General features: G+C 37.1%; 1 protein-coding gene across 4 annotated transcripts; it reads right to left on the bottom strand.

Moving 5' to 3' along the window:
* Positions 1-361: 361 nt before the first annotated feature.
* XKR9 (XK related 9) lies at positions 362-14,767 on the bottom strand. 4 transcript variants are annotated; one of them, XM_042808845.1, is made up of 5 exons: positions 14,646-14,767; positions 14,447-14,541; positions 11,549-12,107; positions 5,815-6,038; positions 362-4,864 (listed from the first exon to the last, which is right to left on the bottom strand). In XM_042808845.1, exons 3-5 carry the CDS (start codon positions 11,821-11,823, stop codon positions 4,227-4,229), a joined length of 1,137 nt encoding a protein of 378 aa, XP_042664779.1. In that variant the 5' UTR covers positions 11,824-12,107; positions 14,447-14,541; positions 14,646-14,767; the 3' UTR covers positions 362-4,226. The 4 variants fall into 4 exon arrangements, with proteins under 4 accessions (XP_042664779.1, XP_042664780.1, XP_042664782.1 ...); XM_042808846.1 differs by lacking the exon at positions 14,447-14,541; XM_042808848.1 differs by lacking the exons at positions 14,447-14,541; positions 14,646-14,767 and adding an exon at positions 12,877-13,165.
* Between the last annotated feature and the right edge of the window lie 4,067 nt (positions 14,768-18,834).

Consider the following 18,834-nt stretch of genomic DNA (forward strand, 5'->3'; position numbering starts at 1 on the left):
TTATGAAAAGAACAGTAGAAGAAGACAGGAGACTTGAGGGGGGAGGGGGGAAAAAAAAATTATGTTGCTGTCTTTATAAAAAAAAAAAAAAAAAAAAAAGCTGTTGATTAAAATAACTGGTTCCCAAAGCCCAAGCTCATTAGCCAATGCAAATTTTTAGTATCGTGTAAGTCATTTTTAAAGAACATTCTCCACATTATGGTCTATCCTATCTTCCTTTGTGCTCATTACTTACCTTTAGCTTTGCAAGCTGTAATGTTGTACTCAGTTAAGATTGTGTAGTCAGTAGCATGGTAGAGAATGCAAAGAGAATTTGCTTTGGAATAAGTTCTTTTATTCTCAGCTGAGAAAGTATGTTAGAATAATGTTGGCAAATTAAATCTAAGCAAAATCTAGTACAAGTACAGAGGACTTTACTAACAACTTTTCGTTATATTCTCATTCCAATTGACATAAGTTCTTCCTTATCATGTCATCCTGAACTTCTAGACAAAGTGCCAGTAACAGTGACAATAATGATGAAGACTGTATATTGAGATTGGTGAAATAAGAATCTATCATTTAACTAAGACATGACTGTTCACCTGAAATCTTTACTATGGTTTCTTATTCTGCTCTACTATTTACAAATGTGTGTACTCAAAAACAAAAATGTTCCTGAAAATACAAACACATGCATAACCTAGCTACAACACATAATATCAAAAGGCTGGTGCAGTTTGTAGTTTCAACAGTTGTCAGGTTAAGGAAAGTTTAAAGTGCTGGTCATTAACCTAACAAGGTGCATTCTTGCTAAGCTGATGAATGTAAGACTCTCATAGAAAGGATCTTCACTGATTCCTATTTGTTAAATGCCAGACATCTGGAGATTAAAAACAAAACAAAAATCTGAAGAAGATGGATCCCAATGGGATATCTGTACTTCAATTATCAGTTGTACATCTCTGCTATTTTGCTATCCCTCTACTAAAAAAAAAAAAAAATCTATAAAATTAAGCTAAACTAATAGGAAGGAAATACAGAAGAGTGGAGAGAGGCAGAATGTGGAAAATTATTCAGCTGGAATGACATACAAGTACATACACTGCTTCAGGCTCAGGCAAAAATGTTGGTAAGCCTAAAACCAACTACCTTTGTGTTGCATACGTACTTCTACACCATATAATGAAAATGAAAGATCATAGGTTTGAAAGTCTTTGAGATATCAGACTATGGTAGAAAAGATGACTAGTACTTTGAATGTGTAAATATACAAAGGTTAACCTCTGGGCTTGGGGCTCTTAGGAAGAAATATGTACAGTCCAAAAAAACAAGGAAGAGGCAGAGTGGAGCACCCTGAAGAGTTAAAGTGAACTTTAGTCTTTCACTGATCACCCTCTGGTACTGCGTCTTCATAAATTTCCTCTGTTTATGGAGTGTTTTTGATGGCTAGCAATTCTTTGTTGAAAGTTAAGTGCTCTTTTATATGAATAAATAAAGAAGACTTTGGTTTGAATGAATACATTATTTTGACAAATGTTTATTGGAACCCCAATTATGGCTTCATAAATCAGTGCTATCTGTGGTACATCAGGTGAGCTCACCAATGCCATCAAATACCACATTGAATATTAGTAGGATACTTAAAACAACTCTGAATGTTGTCCCTCTTACTTAGGCCTGACAGTAGTCAAAACAGGAAGAAATTGTTTATTATTTTTATTTAACTTATTAAAATACTTCTTGTAAGATGTAATGGACCTAAAAAATGTTCTTTAAAAAAGAAAGAAAAAACATTTGTTTTCAATTTGCAGTTAGAATAAAATGACAAGGTCAGATGCAATGCATAAACTGAGTGGCAGCTGAATTTTAAGAGTAGTCAGGGAACAGAAAGGACATGTATAATATCTATTGTTTGAACTTTACACCTTGGTGAAGTGGGGGTTTATTTGTTTTGACTGAGTGGCCTCTGATGGTATGAAATGTGTCTATAACCAATCCATATAATTTCTTGCCTTTCCCTCTCTGCTATAATGAATTAGGATGACCTAATGAATTAGGATGATATTCAAAGTCATTGAATTCATTGATTAAGAGAAAATATTGAATGCAAGGTCAGGAAGAAAGGAAGGATATTCAAACTGTGGGGAAAAAAGTCTACAAGGGATATGCTGACAAGAATTCACTTCACTTTTCTTCAAGATCATCTGACTGATAGTGGCAAAATGGAGATTTTCATTTTGCTATCTTTGGTAGGGTACCAAAGATCTGCTTAAGCTTTATGAAAAGAACCCATACGGCTTCCCAAAGGATGTGTTCCAAAGTTTAGAGTAAGAATGAACTTGGATCCTCAAGAACGCACAAGCATAAAATGGGGAATGAAAGTTAAGTGTAAGGTGTGTGTGTGCTAGTGTGATATAAATTATGATATAGATCCCTTTGTTGCCGAATTAACTTCCACATAACATTCCTCTTCTGTAGCTCAGAAGGGGGAATGATGAGACATAAGGAGAATGCAAAAGGGGAGAAATAGAAGCCAGCACACTGTACACATTTATTTTCATGGAAGGAAAAAAAAAAAGTGTTAAGAATCAGAGAGAGATATGACAATGAAATACTTTCAGTTGGGATTTGTCAGTTTACTGAAAGGGAGGGAAAAAAAAAGTCATTAGGACAAGTTTGCTTTGTTTCAGCATAAACTAACCTTCCTCCAGCACAACTCAGGCTCCACGTTTCTGGCATCTGGCAAGCAGGCAGACAACCTGGAGGCCCCAGGGCTGGAAGTCTGACACTCAGTTTCTCAGAAGCTCATGTTTCCCTAGAGATCTGCTTCCCAGATAATGTGCAAGATTCGAGGTCTTCTTCCAAGTAGTAGTTAGGAAAAGGAAAAAGTAGTTTTTCTGCAAGATGATGTTCTTACTTTCCTACCCTACCTTCCCGTAATCCCTTCCTCATGATTTCAGATGAACAAACAATAAAAGTGTAGACAGAAATAAAGGGATTTTAGTCTTCATTATTTAGAATCCTATTTATTTATTTAATGTAGAAAAAGAGTAGTATATTCACACTAAAATCATGTATTTTGCTGCCGAAGCAGCACAGAAAACAACTCTTCAGCACCCTAAGTATCAACCAAAGCATCAGCCCTCCCCCTAGAGTTTAAGAGATGTTTGCTGTCAATCAATAATTCTAATAGATTTTGTTCCTGGCAAAGTTTATCAGCTGTGCTTATCTCTAGTCTCCTTTCTCAAGCGCTGTATCCTCCCTTTGCCTGTGGCTATGCTAATTGGAAATGTGAATTATCAGAGGAGAGAAGCCCATTTTTCGTTACTCAAATTACTCAAAAACCCAGCAGCTCTGAGAGACTTCACCTTAGGTTTTATTTCTGAAAAAGCTGTGGCTGGTGGCAAAGGCTAAAGAAACTGTACCACTTCATACCTTGCATAGCTTCGTCCTTCAGTGGAAGCTAGCATTTAAGTATTATATCCTGGAGCTCAGAGCATAGGAAAGCTTCAAGGAAGATAGCTCTTCCTTTATTTCTGAGACAGGTATTGCTGTCAATAAATCACTCAAGATGCTATTATAGTCCAGAACAACAAACTGGCATCGCTCCTAAATAAGGGGTGTGTGAAAGATTGGCAGAACAAAAGCAATAAAGGAGTCATTAAAACACCTAGAAGATAAAATGCTTTAAAATAACTCCTCATGTTTTCTTGTAGCATGACAGTGATTGGGTCATAAATCAAAGCCATTCTTCTTCACGGGATGTTTAAGGAGGAGGCAGTGAAGTTTGTATCTATGCTCATTTATATAAAAACTGCAACTCTTACAGTAATGGGAAGAAACAGCCAGCTCACAGATCATCACCCCTCAATATTTCTCTTTCCTTCCAGCAAGAAAATTAAGCCTTGCTTTTAACAGAATTAACATAAATAAACAGAATACATTGGTAATGCTGAATTTCATTTGACTTGCTTTTAGGTTTTCCTATGTTCTATATGCACTGCTAAAAACTAAAACAGTGAATTGGATCGGATGCATAAATAGATTCCTTTTAGAAAACGTAACACTGACTAACACATAGAAAAATATTCATGTTATAAAGGTACTTTATATTACATCGTGGAAAAGTTATTCAGAGCCAATAACTCCAGTGCTGCTTAGTAAAAATACATAAGAAACAAAGACAGAGAAGCACTCTCTGCAGCAAGTTTTTGCTTTGCAGTCTACACCAAAACCTATACTGATCATTGCATTATGAAATTTTGAAATCTACCAACTTCCATATTGTCTGCTCCCCTTCTATCCACTTCGTCAAAAAATGTCTGATGCTTGCAATAAGTAGTGGGATGAAAATACTTGTAATAAACAGCAAGAAAAATAATACCTAACACCCGACTGAGAATAGTTAAGATGCTCACAATTGTAAGATGCACTTCCTTGATAACAGCAGGTTTCCAAAACAAACATACAAGCAAAATACCTACAGTTACAAGGGTGTGAGTAGCATAATAAATAGAAATGCAAGCTTTTGTTTTTCTCCCCTTTATGTTAAAAAAAGTAAAAAGTAGAATGATTCCAACAACAGTTCTGTACAGATATTCCATCTCTGTGGATTTGCAAAATGTTGTGTGCTGTTTCAAAGTCCAGGCAAAACTGCAGCTCCAAAGAAGTATCAGCAGAATTACAGAACTTCTAACACTCAGTAGAGTGATCAGTGAAATACTGAGTATCCAAGAAGTGATGGAGAACAGTTTATAGAAGAGATACACTAACTTGGGAAGCACTTGCAATTCCTCCTTATCAGGCAGAGATTTTCGTAGTGATATTTGATAATCAACCATTGAAAAGGAAATACCACAAAATGAAATAATAATGGCAGCATCTAAACAAAACACAAAAACAAATGTTAGACTTAAGAAACGGAATTTCTTTTACATTAGAACTTCTGGATGTTTGGACAAGTATATGCTTTCTTTGCACTATCTTCGTACCAACTTCATGTATCCTCTGTGCTCCTAAACAAGACACACTAATTTTAAGGCTCGGTTTAGTTGCCTAAATCTAGACATCTATTGTTATTTGGGATCTCTTGCTGTTTCTCATCTCATAAATGTGCACTGTGTTTGTCATTTGCACACACAGATGACTTAGAAACACGTAAGGTGTTGGAAATACCTTATACCCATACATAGTTGAGTTTGAGCAACTGATGTTGACAAAGATGCTATGGTTATGTATAGCATCTATAGCTGAGACTTGATCCTTCATGTGGTCATATTTAAGATGAGATTCATCTGAGCATTTTATCTCAGTACCTGTGAAGTCATGGACTGTCGAAGAACCCTTCCTAACAGTGCAGATCTCTTCAGACTGAAATTTTAATGAAATGCAAAGCAATTATACAGTGAAGTATACATTTACCAAAATATTTTTAAAATAGTATCCAATAATATGAGTTATTGTATGGGAACTTCTGAATCACAGCCTGAACCTTTGATTGATCACCTGAGGCAAGTCAGCCCTGGGAGCACAGGTGAAGGCAATTCACCTGTGCTGCCGGAAGGGGTGGAGCCTGTTTCCACCTCTCCTAGACCCATTTAAGAGCTGACTACCAGTGGGGAAGGATCTGTTCGGGAGATTCACTCCTCTGGAGTTTCCTAGCAAGCCCAGGATATGGGTAAGAATTCTATCTATTCTGTTTTGGTATAATAACTGCATAGCTAAACTCTCTGTTGTATTTCATAACTGTAATATCTGTACATTTGTTGATTATACAGTTAAGCTTTTGGGTAAGATCCTCAACTTCCAAGTCACAGTGAAACAAATACTCACACTGATAGAAATTATGGTTGTTGTTTTCCATGAGTACATAAATCTGAACAAAGAGCTGTGGTGTGGTCTCAAGGAAAGACTTGAATACCCTGAGCATGTTAATATCAGTCAGTACTTCAATAGCTTGTTTATGAATGATGTTGGGAGGGTCTGTTTCTGATACATCTCCACTGCTGTCTTGTCTAAAAGCTGCTTGGCAGCCATACTTCAAGGCAAACCAATATCTATTTAAAAAGGGGGGGGAAAAAATAAGAAAGAGACTTGGTTAGACCATGTTTTTTAAAATACAATACTATAAATTTATATTGGCTAACAAATTATTTTCCATTTCATTCTTCATCCATATTTTATCTTTGAATGTACCTTCTGCTAAGATAAAATCTGGACCAGTATCTGACTGGTGTTGGTGATATCAGATATTCATTTATGCCCACTGATACTGATGCAATGTAAAACCAGTAAAAGAGCAGGAGACTTGCTTGAATAAACATCATGAGTAGTACTTTGTTGGGTTTTTATATGTTGAAAGATAAAAAAATTCTAAAAATTCCCTGAGCAGCTTTTCTCACTTTATCAAAGATACTTATTTACTTTCTTCATATTCTTCTAAGGGTATTAGTGAATACCCAGCTGTGAATATCCAGTGCATATAGGTCTATAAACCCCGAGGATAATATCTAATGAACTACAAACATACAACAGGATTTCATCAAAAATAAAAAAAAACACTCAAGTGTTCTTTTCTAAATAGTCACAAAGACTGTAATTTCAGAAAACTACTTTCAAGACAGATGGATCTCCTGGGACTGCAGATTCTATTATCTAAGTAGTTTTACATAAACACAACATTTGCTTCAGCGAATGACTGCACCTGAATGACTTTTAGAACAGTAATAGTTTATTTTCAATTAAGACTAAATGAAAATTTCTTCTAAGAGAACTGGAAACTCAAAAATACATGGAATTAGTTAGCCAGTTGACTGACTAAGTGAAGAACTTATTCCATTCAGGATATCTCTAATGCCATGCTTGGAGATAAATAAAACCTAGATTTTTTTCCTGTTTCCAAGGCTTTTGCTTCAGGCCTGAAGGGAGCTATAGCATGTCAGAAGGAAGGGAACAATTAAGTTGTAATTTTAAAAATGTTTTGATAGCTAAGGAAGAAACCAGATCTTGTACATGGTAATTTTTACACCTGTGTTAGAAAAACAGGATGGTGGCTGTGACCTGATGAAGCACCAGAAATCCTGCTGCTGCAAATTATGGTATTTCTGTTGTACTTGATGGAGTCACTCATGCTTGGCCCTGGTGGATGATCTGGCTCATAGTACTGGTTCTCAAGCTAGGGGAGATAGAAAACTTTCTACCTGTGAGTGATGAAATGTGTCAGTTCCAGAGGAATGGGTTCTCACTGCCAATAGCCTACTGCCTGCCAGTTCTTTCCCATCATAAAGCAAAGCGATGCTGCCTTCTGCCAGTTACCTGATTTCAAGTGGCTGTGCAGGCAGTAGGCTAGAACTGAAGCACAGCAATAAGCACAAACAAGTCATTGCTAGCAGTAGGCTGTAAGCATTGTACTGGCTTTGCAAAGCCTTGAGAATTCTGCTTGTCTGGCTTAAGTGAAGTTTTCTTGACCTGCCTGCAACCTTTTTCCTTCATGTAGCCAAAATTGGCTTACCTTGGATTTTCTGTAGAGGAAAAAAAAAAAAAGGTATCTTTTTCTAACCGATTAGTTGATGTTTTTGTTTATTTTTGTGTGGCACTGTCATGGTTTTACATGGGTAACACTAACCTGCTACTCTAAATTGAATGAGATATGTATGACTGGCATTATGACATAGGAGAGAGAAAAACAGTTTTGGTTTGATAGCAGAGATCCTGAAATGTGGAGATGCAGGAGAAAAAGTAGTGTGTAAGATGATAAGGGATGTCTGGGCATGGGAGGCAACAAGGCTATAAACTAGCCACTAATGGTGATGCGTGAAGCCACAAGATAATGAAAACAGTTTATGGGGATTGAAACATGGTGCTGCTATAGAAATATGCTTATTAATATGGAAATACAGCTTCCGCACAAGGGGAGAAGAGGGGCAGCGCTGAGCTCTGCTCTCTGGTGACAGTGACAGGACCTGAGGGAACAGGATGTCAGGAGAGGGTCAGGTGGAGGTTAGGAAAAGGCTATTCCCCAAGAGACTAATCAGTCCCAGTACTGCAGCATATGTCCTATCTCATCAAATTACACCAATGAAGATTTGGGTGCCAGCTAGAATGTATAGTTCCATGGAAGAAGGATGTGAGAGACACCTGGTAGCAACAGTTGTCCCTTCTAAATTTTGATCAGGCAGTCACAATTTGCAGCTTTAAATAAATCTTTAATCAATAGAAATTTCTTCCTTGCTGCGCATTAAACTTAATCTTCCAAGTATCAAAAGGCTTGGATTCAATCCATGAAACTGAAGTGACTGTCAATACCTTGGGGCAGTACATTTGCATTAAGAAAGCACGAGCAAGTACACGTTATGTTGTGACTTCTAACTCACAGTAGCCTTACAAACTTTCCACTTTCAATTAACTATCTGTACCTCTCTGACTTTGTACCTTAAATACCTTCCTAACAACTTCATTCTGCATATCTTCTCTTTTTCTCTTCACGTTTTTTTAAAAATGACATGAAATAATACTGGATTTAAGAGGTTGCTTTATTGTTTCATGTACTTATAATTTGTATCTACAAATAAGCAAAAAAATGTTTTTCATCTGTTTAAAGCTGTGGGGCATTTTGATCCTTGCTTGAAGCACCAAGAGGTACAGTAGCAGCTACCAATATCACAACGGCTGCTGCTGTGGCCTGCTGTTCCGACAGGAATGTTATTTCTTGATAAAATTTAGTCTTCCTTAAGTGTTCTTGACTGATGCTGCAAACTGCTACAAGTCAGTGTATTCATATGCTGCTCCAGGGAAATATTCCCTTTTTCCAAATTCACTGATTGTGTTATCTTCTTAATGTTGGCTGTTATGCTTCAGTCTGTTCTCAATTCTATTAACATCTTTGGGACCCACTTAAATAGGTCAAGTTGAAAATAATTTTAGTTGGTATGACTAATACTTTAACAACTCCATTTTGTCTTTAAAAACTCCATTCAGAGAATAACATTTTGTATAAAATGTAATGGTATGTCAGTTATCTTTTCATTAAAATAAAGCTTCATTAGATATTGACTAGTTTTAATTTCTTTCATATATATATATATATATATATATAATACATTCATATATATATGCATATAACTTCCACAGTTATTATTTAGCACTGATATTGTGATTAAAAAAAAAAAACTGGATGAACTTCTATCAATCTGAGTACTGTACAAACAGAATACAATGAAATTCCCTGTTTCAAAGGCAAAGCAAGAGGTATAAAAGGCATAAGAGAATAAAGAAATGAAGGAAGAGAGTTTGAAGTGTATTAATATCTTCCAAATTCAGGCATCCTCAGTTCACTGGCTGAGTCAATATTTACTGTCTAGGCTCCCATTTCCCTCTTTGATGGGTGAAGAAGATAGGTTCCTGCCCTCTGGGTAAGCTCACCTTAACAGTTATGACCTGACTCTTGACAATATCTATTTTGACTGTATTGACTATAGAGATAAACCTGGGAGACTCACTGTCTACATCGACTGGGTATATCAGATGACTGAGGAGGGGACAGGAGGGGAGTGTGCATGCATACACTTAAGAAAACAAATGAAATAGGAAGTATATAATAGCTGATGACAAGGTACAAGCACAGGTGTCAGTTTGCTGATACCAACTTACACCTTACAGTGTGCATTATCACACTATTGAATTTTGAGGAGCGGCTCAGTTATATGTGTCAACCTGGGAACTTTTTCCATGCAGAAGCAGCAGCATAAGAAAAAACACAATTTGCCCAATAGAGAAAAAGAGGACCAAGACAGCCACATTGCACTGACTGCAGAAGACAAAATTACATTTACTAGATAACAAATTGCTAAGAGAAGGTGTTGCTCATTGTATGAAGGAAACAGTGAAAATGTGTGATTAAAATTGAAAGAGTAGGAAATAAAGTAATCCATTGAAAATGTGTCTGTAGAGGCAATGTTTTGAATAGATGAATTGATGTAAGAGTTAAATCAAAATTATATCACCAAGAACTGTAGATGATCAGAACTTAAATCTGAATGTTGAAGAGGAGAGTTTTTAAAGATAGGCACAAATCAGAGGGAGATTTTAGGGGCAACCTGGGTGTGTTAAACCAAAGGTGAAACCAGAATGGAGTACAAATCATGGAGAATGATGTCCTTGTAGAGAAAGGGGAAGAAGGGAGGCTTACCATATGCCACTGCAGTTGCTGGTTTAACGTTTATCGTGAGTTATAAGAAACTGATGTCAGAGCCTTAATTTCCTTTGGAAGAAACAAGCTCAGGTTAACTGAAAACTGAAGATTAAGAGCCTTGGAAATGGACAAAAAGGGGGGTGCTACAGCAGGCCCTGAGACATCTCCCTAAAAGGCAGAATGTGGTACAGTTCCTATGGCTGGATCTTTGTACCTCACTCATGAACCAAACCGTGCTGAACATGAAGCCTTTCAGAAAAATTGAAGAGGGATTTTTTTTGCCCTTTGAAATGAAGTATTTTAAAGCTTTTCTAATGCCTGACACCAAAAAAAGTTAAACTTGGCAGTAAGTGCTCCTCTGTGAAGTCTAGGGCTTCAGGATTGTATGAGGAACAGCAGGAAAGTAAAGCTGGTGAGCAAAAGAAAAAAGAACATTGAGAAGTAAAAGTTAACTGTGGTGAGCAAAACCTTCAACATTCTGCTTAGGCCGTGATAACAAAATGAATAAAATGTGTGTGCAAGGGGAAGTTTTACATTGACATAAGTATACATTTCACTACTTTCCTTTAATTTGTATAGGAATTTAAAGTAGGCTTTTAAAATAAGAATTTTATTAAGTGTCTCTGAGGAGTCTTTATCTTCCTGTGTTTATTGCATGTAACTTACAGAAAATAATTAAAATTCAGTTCATCAGGACTTTTCACTAAAAACTTTCAAATTGTTTTGAAAACAAAAGTCAAACCTTATCCCAAATGATTTCTGTAGTGACAGTGATAATTCTACAGCAATACCACCACAGAAGTTAAAGAATCTTACATGTGTAATATCTTAAACTTTTTCTGGACGTGTACCTGCCAGGAAACAAAGGAACCAATCACCATTAACTCGGTCCCTATAGAATGTATCCTTCTTCAGTATTTAACAATTCATTTCTCTCCCAAATCTTGTAGTTTTCTAAGTATTGATAGACACTTGGATCTACAAATTAGCTCTTTCATCAGCTTTCTCTCCTACTTAGTGTAACCAAATGAATTCTCTTCCTAGCATCACTTTAACTACTTACATTTCTTTATCAGTTAAGACAGTATTTCTCTGTAAAGCAAGAATTGTTTATAAATACACCAGATCAAAAGGTTGATGAATCAAATAGATTATTATTGGTAAGTAAAATTAAATAGAAATCTGCATGTGCAGCAAAACCTGACATAAGCATAAGCAGCAGTATACACTTATATGGACCAATGATTGTTAACACAAATATCCCTGGAGCTGTATTAACATGACAGCCTGCCACTGGATTTTCTTTTTAAGAAAGGCTAAAAGCAGTATGATTTTTCATTTTAAATTAAAAACAAACAACAAAAAGACAAAGCTTACCTTATAAAAATTCCACAGTGGAAGAAATGAACTAGAAAGATCCAATCTAGCTTCCCAGGAGCAGTACCTTTCCAGTCATTTTTAAACCATTGATAACTGAATATCTGAGTTATTAGTGATGAAAAGCCCCTAAAACAGAGTATCAGTATAGCCCAACAATATTGTCCCTCATAGAAATATTTACTAGCAACCCAGCAATCCACTCCAATATCAGCTATGTAAACTACAATTCCACCAACTAAAAAAATAAAATTCCATTTGGTAAATTTCATCATGCGTTAGATTGTCACTGTTGTCATTCTGTCCTCATTTTATGTGAAGGAAATTCAGAATAAATCCAAATGCTTTCCTACAGCAGAGTCCTTTTTCCTGTTTGTAGTGTTTTATGCAGGCAAAAGTTGGTTACATGTTTTTATTATGGCAAGTTAAAAGCACTACTTCCATTTTCCCATGTTCTTGATTGAAATATTAAGCCAACTTCTTTGATGCGTGCCTACTCTGTAAATTGTAAATCTATTTTGTCTTTGTAGTTGGTTCAGTCATTCTTCTTTACTGGTTCCTAAACAGAAGAAAAAGGAAGATCATCAGCAACGATATTTTTTTAAATTGAATCACAGCAATTTCTTTTTAAGTTGTCACACTTTGCATATAAAGAATGTGAATTAGAATCTACTGAGATATCTGTGAACAATTAGTGTAAAAGAAGCTGCACCTCTGAACGCCCCATGGTCACTCATCCTCCCAACCACTGTGATTCTTCGCCTTACTAAGCAGCTTCTGAGACAACTTTTAATTGCAACAAAATACCAAGAAACAAGCTTACCTCTAATCACTTTTAAAGCCAGTTTATGGAAAAAAAGAGCGACTCCATCCCAGAACTTGAACTTGCAAATGACTCACAGCGTGCTAGGCTGAGAGAACTCCTGTCCTGAGTACACAGTGGTGTATCACAGTACACGTCACTATGCCATTTCCATCTGAGTGGCTGACTTTGTGTGCATGCACCTCATGGTTTCACCTTTTATGCTCATTTGTCCCAACGCAGCAACAAAGTGCTGAGCAGGCCTGTGCTTCTTCTGTGAAGGAGACATGGAAGGACCCACGCCTGCTCCTACTCCTCACTGACAGGTGTCTCACAGCCTGCATCAGTAGCAGCTATGTGTAGATGACCTAACCACGCTACCTACCACAAATGGAATTTGTTCACAGTCCAAACTCTGTGTAGATTGCCTAACATAGCAAGGATTCTTGTGATCTTTCTGATTAGTCCTTCTATGGATTGGTGATACTTGACAGGTGAGTCATAAAAGCTATAAGGAAGTACGTACATCCTTTCTCTCGTTCGGTTCCACTCTGCTAATCTGTAAATGTTAGAATTAAAGCATTCCCTCTTTTGTTTGCATTTCTCAGCTTCTGGCAGCAGTCCTAAGGAAGAAGAGGCAGGAGGTGCCAGAGCAGCAGGTTCGGTTCTTCCAAAACCCAAGGGCAGCAGGCTGTGCCATGAGGGCAACAGCATCATGGTGGTCCATGCAGGGCCAGCCTCCTGCAGATTTTTGTGAGTTTAGGCTCACCATCATGGAGGAGCAGGCTGGCACAGTCAGTTAACAAAACACACCAACCTGTAGAAAGGTAACAACTGTTCTCAGCTGTGCTGGCTGAGTTTGTCTGTATCTTGACCCAGGTACCAGTCTGAAAAGAGAACCTAAGCTCCTAATTTCCTAAAGAGGGCAATGGGGACATAACAGCCTAAATAGGTGCTGGGTATGGGTCTCTAAGCATTATTATTATTATTATTATTATTACTATTTAATCTAGGCCTTAGCTATTCCTTGCGTCTTGCCTGTTTCCTACTGAGGCTGCACATCCTGACACAGTAAAGGTCATAAGGTGATCTCATAGTTAGGACAGCTGGTATCCTTTCACCATCCTTTCCTATCCTCTCCAAAACATCACTAGTCTCTTTCAAATCACTAGTGAAACTACATTCAACTTACAGGCAGATTCAGGGAAGTGGGCTTTAGTACAGTCTAGCATAAACAGAGCTTTACGAATATTTCATAAGCTGAAAACTTACGTATGAATCAACTTAATAACTTATAAGCAGTCTTCATTCAACAAAATTGAAAACAAAAGCCCTGCATTTACTTTATAGAAGAGCATCATGTCAGTCTACAACTGGATGTATATCCTTTTTATGACAAGAACATTATGCACAATTTTTGGAACAGATTTAAAAAAAAAAAAGTTCACTATTTGTGTAGAAGACACAACAGTAAATGGTAAGCCAACGATTTGCTACAAACAGAAATTTCCTTGTGAAGGCAATAAATGACTGAAGAAGGTAATAGGTTTCATATTTAATAAATAATACTGTATTCACCATTTCAGTAGTGAAGAATAGCCTCTAATTTCATACCTGGAATGAATAATGAGGGTAATTGGACTTCTCCATCTTTATTGCCTTCCCAGGCTTCTGTGACTACTTAACAAACTGGAGTTATCTTATTGTCTTATTAACCCTAATTAGAAAGGAAGTTTTATGGGCGACATCCAGATGCAGAAAAAACATCATGAAGAGTAGCTGGAAACAAGGCGATTTCTACCACTGATATGCATCCTGCCCAAACAGCTGCCATACTGTCTGTCTGCAGTCCTGCCTGGTATGGAAAGCCATCAGTTAAGCTGAGACTTATAAATTCACGTCCCAGTAGTCCTACATCTTAATATCAAGACCGAGCATGAATGTCTGCTCACAGGTGAAATCTCTGTTGAAGATCTCAGTTCTTAAGATCCCCAATATTTTATCCACAAGAGCATTCTTTAGAGAAACAGAACAGTGTTGTGCCCCAATCAGGGAACACTTAAATACTACCAGAGAGAATGCATTATATTACTCACAGTTATCTTGTCTTCAACACATATGAGCGAGCATGACAGGAACAAACAGAGTATAGAATCTGTCACCCAACAGAAATGTAAACCTGCCTTGAAAGCTAAAATAATTCAATAGAATTAGTTTATAATAAAGCAGAACCAACAAAATGTTATTAACTAGATAATTTCATGATTCAAGTGCTATTACAAAATGCAGACTTACCATAACACTGGCCTCAATAAATATGCAAGAGATTTTTCATGTAAAATAACCTGCAGATTTGCATATTTGCAGGTTTCCCATCCAGACTTCCTTTAGACTCATAACACAAGGAAAGTTTCAGGGCTTACTGACATAACACAAACCGAAACTAAAACCATATGAAAAAGCATGTGACATAGTTAATGATTTTTTACCTGTTAAGAATTGTTATTCTTATGAATACATTATAAAAATTCCATTGTAAGGAGTCTATTTATAAATCCCTATGTTCAATATATTATAAAATTCCCTTCAGTAAATGAATTTGACACTTTGCTCCTTGAAGGTCAAAATAATAAAAAAAAGAAATAACAGAATCCCACTTTTCCCCTGTGTGTGTGTATGCATGTTCAAACTGAGAACATAGTTTGTCAGACCTGTTGAGCAAAACCCAATATATATTTATGAAAACATATAAATATATCTGTGTTTATATATTGTGGGGAAGTCTCTGGACTCTCAGGACATGCTAGAGACGCAACAGCACAGCAATGTGGTTAGAAGCTGTTAGTCCACTTAATTGTTAAGCACTATTCCATTTACATGTTAACAAAACATTCTCCAACCGTTCACAGAGGCGCTTATCCAATCAGAGCCGTGAGATGTTGTTTCTTCTTCCGAAGGTGTTCTTGGTTCTCATGCCTGCTTACCTTACAATACAGCTGCTGCTCTGAACAGTTTTTTCTTGTATTCCCACAATATATGTGTGTTTATACGGGAGTTTATAAATATTTATTAACTTGTATGCACATTTCTGTAGCTCAAAGGTTTATGAAAAAAATCATTTTGGCAACAGTAGAAAGATACAATAAAATGCACTTTTAAAAATATCTGTGAAAAGCTTTTCTATGTAATAATATGGGAAGACACTGCATGTATCCAGTGACAAATTATTAAAAATTATTAAAACTTCCCTCTGGTAAAACTGCAGGTGTTTGCAAGAGTCTGCTCCAGTTGTTCTATCAGCACTCAACACAAACTTGATGCTGCTGAGAAAATCCAGAGCACATTTAAAGGAGCTGCAGGATACAATGAGTAGGTGTTGGTATTCAGCCTTTCTGTGCCGCGCAGGGTGATACAAGCCCTCAGCAAGAGCAGTCTGTAGCTCTTCTAGCTCTAAGGGCAGGAGAAACAACCAAATCAGTATCTTCATAGGGAATATAAGGCGACTGATTTCCCTTTCTTGTGCTCCCTCCCGTCTATAGATCAGAATACTAAGCAGTCCTTGCAGCGCCAGTATTTTCATGGCACCATTTAAATAATGGCATCAGTTTATCTGAGATTTTTTCAAAGTTAAAGAACAGTGTCTGAATCCCAAACTGTCCAGCAGAATTCATAATTTAACTGTACGTGGTTCCTTCATCTCTATGAGATAACGCATTATGAAAACACCTTCAGTCATCAGCGGGTCAATGCATTATCCATAACTGCCCTCTGGAAGATGAAGATCTTTCTGCCTATACGAAATCTCGGTGATGGTTCAAAGATAATAGAGCTGCTGCATACATGCCAAACAAAGTCTTCATTATGGTTCTGAGCATCATTAACAAATTAATTTAAAATACAGTTTTATATTTATCCCAGCAAAATCCAGGTGACTTCCGGAAAGAAGCAGCTCAGCAACTGTAATGATACCTGCTCAGTCCTATAAATGATCAAATTAATACAAGCCCTTGGTTAGAATATAGTATGTGTGGACAATATTTCCAGAATCACAGAATTGTAGGGGTTGGAAGTGACCTCTGATGTTCATCCAGACCAACCCCACTGCTAAAGCAGGTTCTGTACGCAGGTCACATAGGAAAATGTCCAGGCAGGTTTTGAATACCTCCAGAGAAGGAGACTCCACTACCTCCCTGGGCACCCTGTTCCTGTGTTCTGTCACCTTCACTTTAAAGTTCTTTCCCAAGTTCAGATGGATCACCCTGTGTTTGTGCCCATTGGTTTGTAGCCATTGTCCTTCCTTTTGTCACTGGGTACCACTGAAAAGAGCCTGGCATATCCACTTAACTCCCACCCTGCTGATATTTATGAACTGTGATAAGTCCCAGGTTTCTTGGCCTTTACATGTGACTAATCTATCATAGGCTTTTGCAGCAAATTGAAAGTCTGTCTCCGCCAAGACAAAAGAGATGCATCTCACCCATACTGTCTTTTATCCCCCAAACTTTATTTTATGCTTGCATAAAAGCCACTGGAATGCACTGGGCTGCTGGTTCTTCATAACTTGCACTTCACCAGGAGTTCGATGGATGCAACTGCACAAGCAAGACAAGGCTGTGACAACCTGGCTGTGGACTAGACTACCTACAGTTGACAGTTTTTGCCAAGATTACCCCTCTCCATGAGTCTGAGCCAGATGTGAAAAGCAGCTGCCCTCCAGTACAACACAGACCTCTTTTAAACCTTGAAAAAAGTTGAAAAACTTCAACGACTTTAGCCTGTTACTAACAGAACTTTTAAGTATGAAATAACTTTTGATCATTTGAGGTGTGTTCTACCAGAATGACAATAATATTCATAATTTAGTAGCAGAGCAATAAATACATTACATACTGTGCAATATTTTCAAATGCTTATAACTCAAGCTCAGGACTTAAAATTTCTACAAAGCTTTGCAAGTTGTTTGTCCAAACGGTAACTAAGCTCCTGTGGCCTTGAGGGAAGGCATCTAAAATTAGTCAGGGCACAAAGCCATTGCTGTGACCTTTGTTATGAAACAAATTACGCAAATTCTGTAGCACAGAGAAATAAAGACTGAGAGATAGGTTTGCGTATCTCATCCTTGGACTTACTAACCATGTAACTCATGAGTTAAACTAGTGGCTGGATGACCTGTTTGTTTTATAGCTAGACTTGCCATTGAAGAAAGCACACTATGACAAAAATCCTATGGTATTCACTACACATCTTGTTATTTGCTTCCAAATGGAGCAGGAAGTATATTTTCTCTCTGCTTTGATTAGTGTTGACAAGACACTGGATATTTTACCTTTAGAGTAGTCAACTTTTTTCAAATATCAGAAACTAAGGCCCTCATTAGGACTAGCACTTACATTTCCCCTCAAAAATTTGTATTGACAATGTAAAACAGCAACTTATTGAACCAAAGAACATCTTGAGGTTCTGCAGTCACATGTGATCGTACCAAATGTATAACAGCAAGACTGTCAATGCATGCCTATTATCCCCATTTTATAAGAGAAACGTTAAACTTTTAGCTGGTGGGCTTGTGCAGGAAACGAAGACCACAATGAAAGAAAGAACCTGGAATTAATTGTCCGAAGGCACCCACTGCTGCCATCTACAGACGAAACAGAATCCAAGCTCTCACCTAATAATAGAACATACGATTTTACTACACCATAGTTGTAAGTATCCCCACTTGCAGGATAAGTCTGCAGTTCCCCCCAGCTCTTAGTTTTTACAATATCAAACCTATGATCATAAAAATTACTTGTGCCTTACTACTCTGTTGTCAATGACATGTAAATCTTCATTTTAGAAATCTCCTCTACGTTTTCGGAATAGGAAACCAGTGGAACACCCACATTTGATTAGATAGTACTTTTGCTTAATGGCAGAGCAACTGAACTTCACTTAGGGAATGAAAATGGGTTGAATGTACCAGCAAATGGGTATATGTGGGTGCTACAAAGTCAACATAATTGAGTACCTCATGAGTAAATTCAGATTTAGTCACATGTCCTTATAAAACAAGACTGGGAAATTATATGGGAAGATATTGAGATATTGAAATATTGAAATATTGTATATAGTGCGTCTTTCTTATTCCAGTAGCACACATGCACACAAAAATGCCTCTTTCTTTCCACATAAAATATCTTTTTTTGATATCAGTGCATCATGCTTCCATGAGTTTGAAGAAGAAAAAAGAAAGTAAACAATGTTTTGATAGGAATAATTCAAATGAATAATGGAGATTGGCTTGAAGATCTAAACATAGGGTTGTCCAGTATCTGCACTGTGGTCCAATTGCTGTCTGTCACTGTTTTGATGCCTAGCAATTAACAACTGCTATTAAAGTCCATGCCCAGGAGTAGGCTTTTTGAATTGCTGCATACAGAGACCTGCACAACATGCTGCTAGGAAGCATCTTGTACATCACAGAACAGATTGTTTTGCTGAA

This window comes from Centrocercus urophasianus, unplaced genomic scaffold, assembly GCF_019232065.1.
Source record: "Centrocercus urophasianus isolate 14NV4802_14NV808 unplaced genomic scaffold, USGS_Curo_1.0 seq_11, whole genome shotgun sequence".
In the NCBI taxonomy this organism is placed as follows: domain Eukaryota; kingdom Metazoa; phylum Chordata; class Aves; order Galliformes; family Phasianidae; genus Centrocercus; species Centrocercus urophasianus.

Excerpts from the sequence above, each read along its gene's own strand:
- XKR9 (XM_042808846.1), bottom strand. The coding sequence starts at position 11,823 with ATGATGAAATTTACCAAATGGAATTTTATTTTTTTAGTTGGTGGAATT. Across the intron at positions 6,039-11,548 it reads CACTGTGGAATTTTTATAAG|ATATTGGTTTGCCTTGAAGT; the intron begins GTAAGCTTTGTC and ends CTTTTTAAATAG. Across the intron at positions 4,865-5,814 it reads CAACCATAATTTCTATCAGT|ATGCTGCCATTATTATTTCA; the intron begins GTGAGTATTTGT and ends TGTTTTGTTTAG.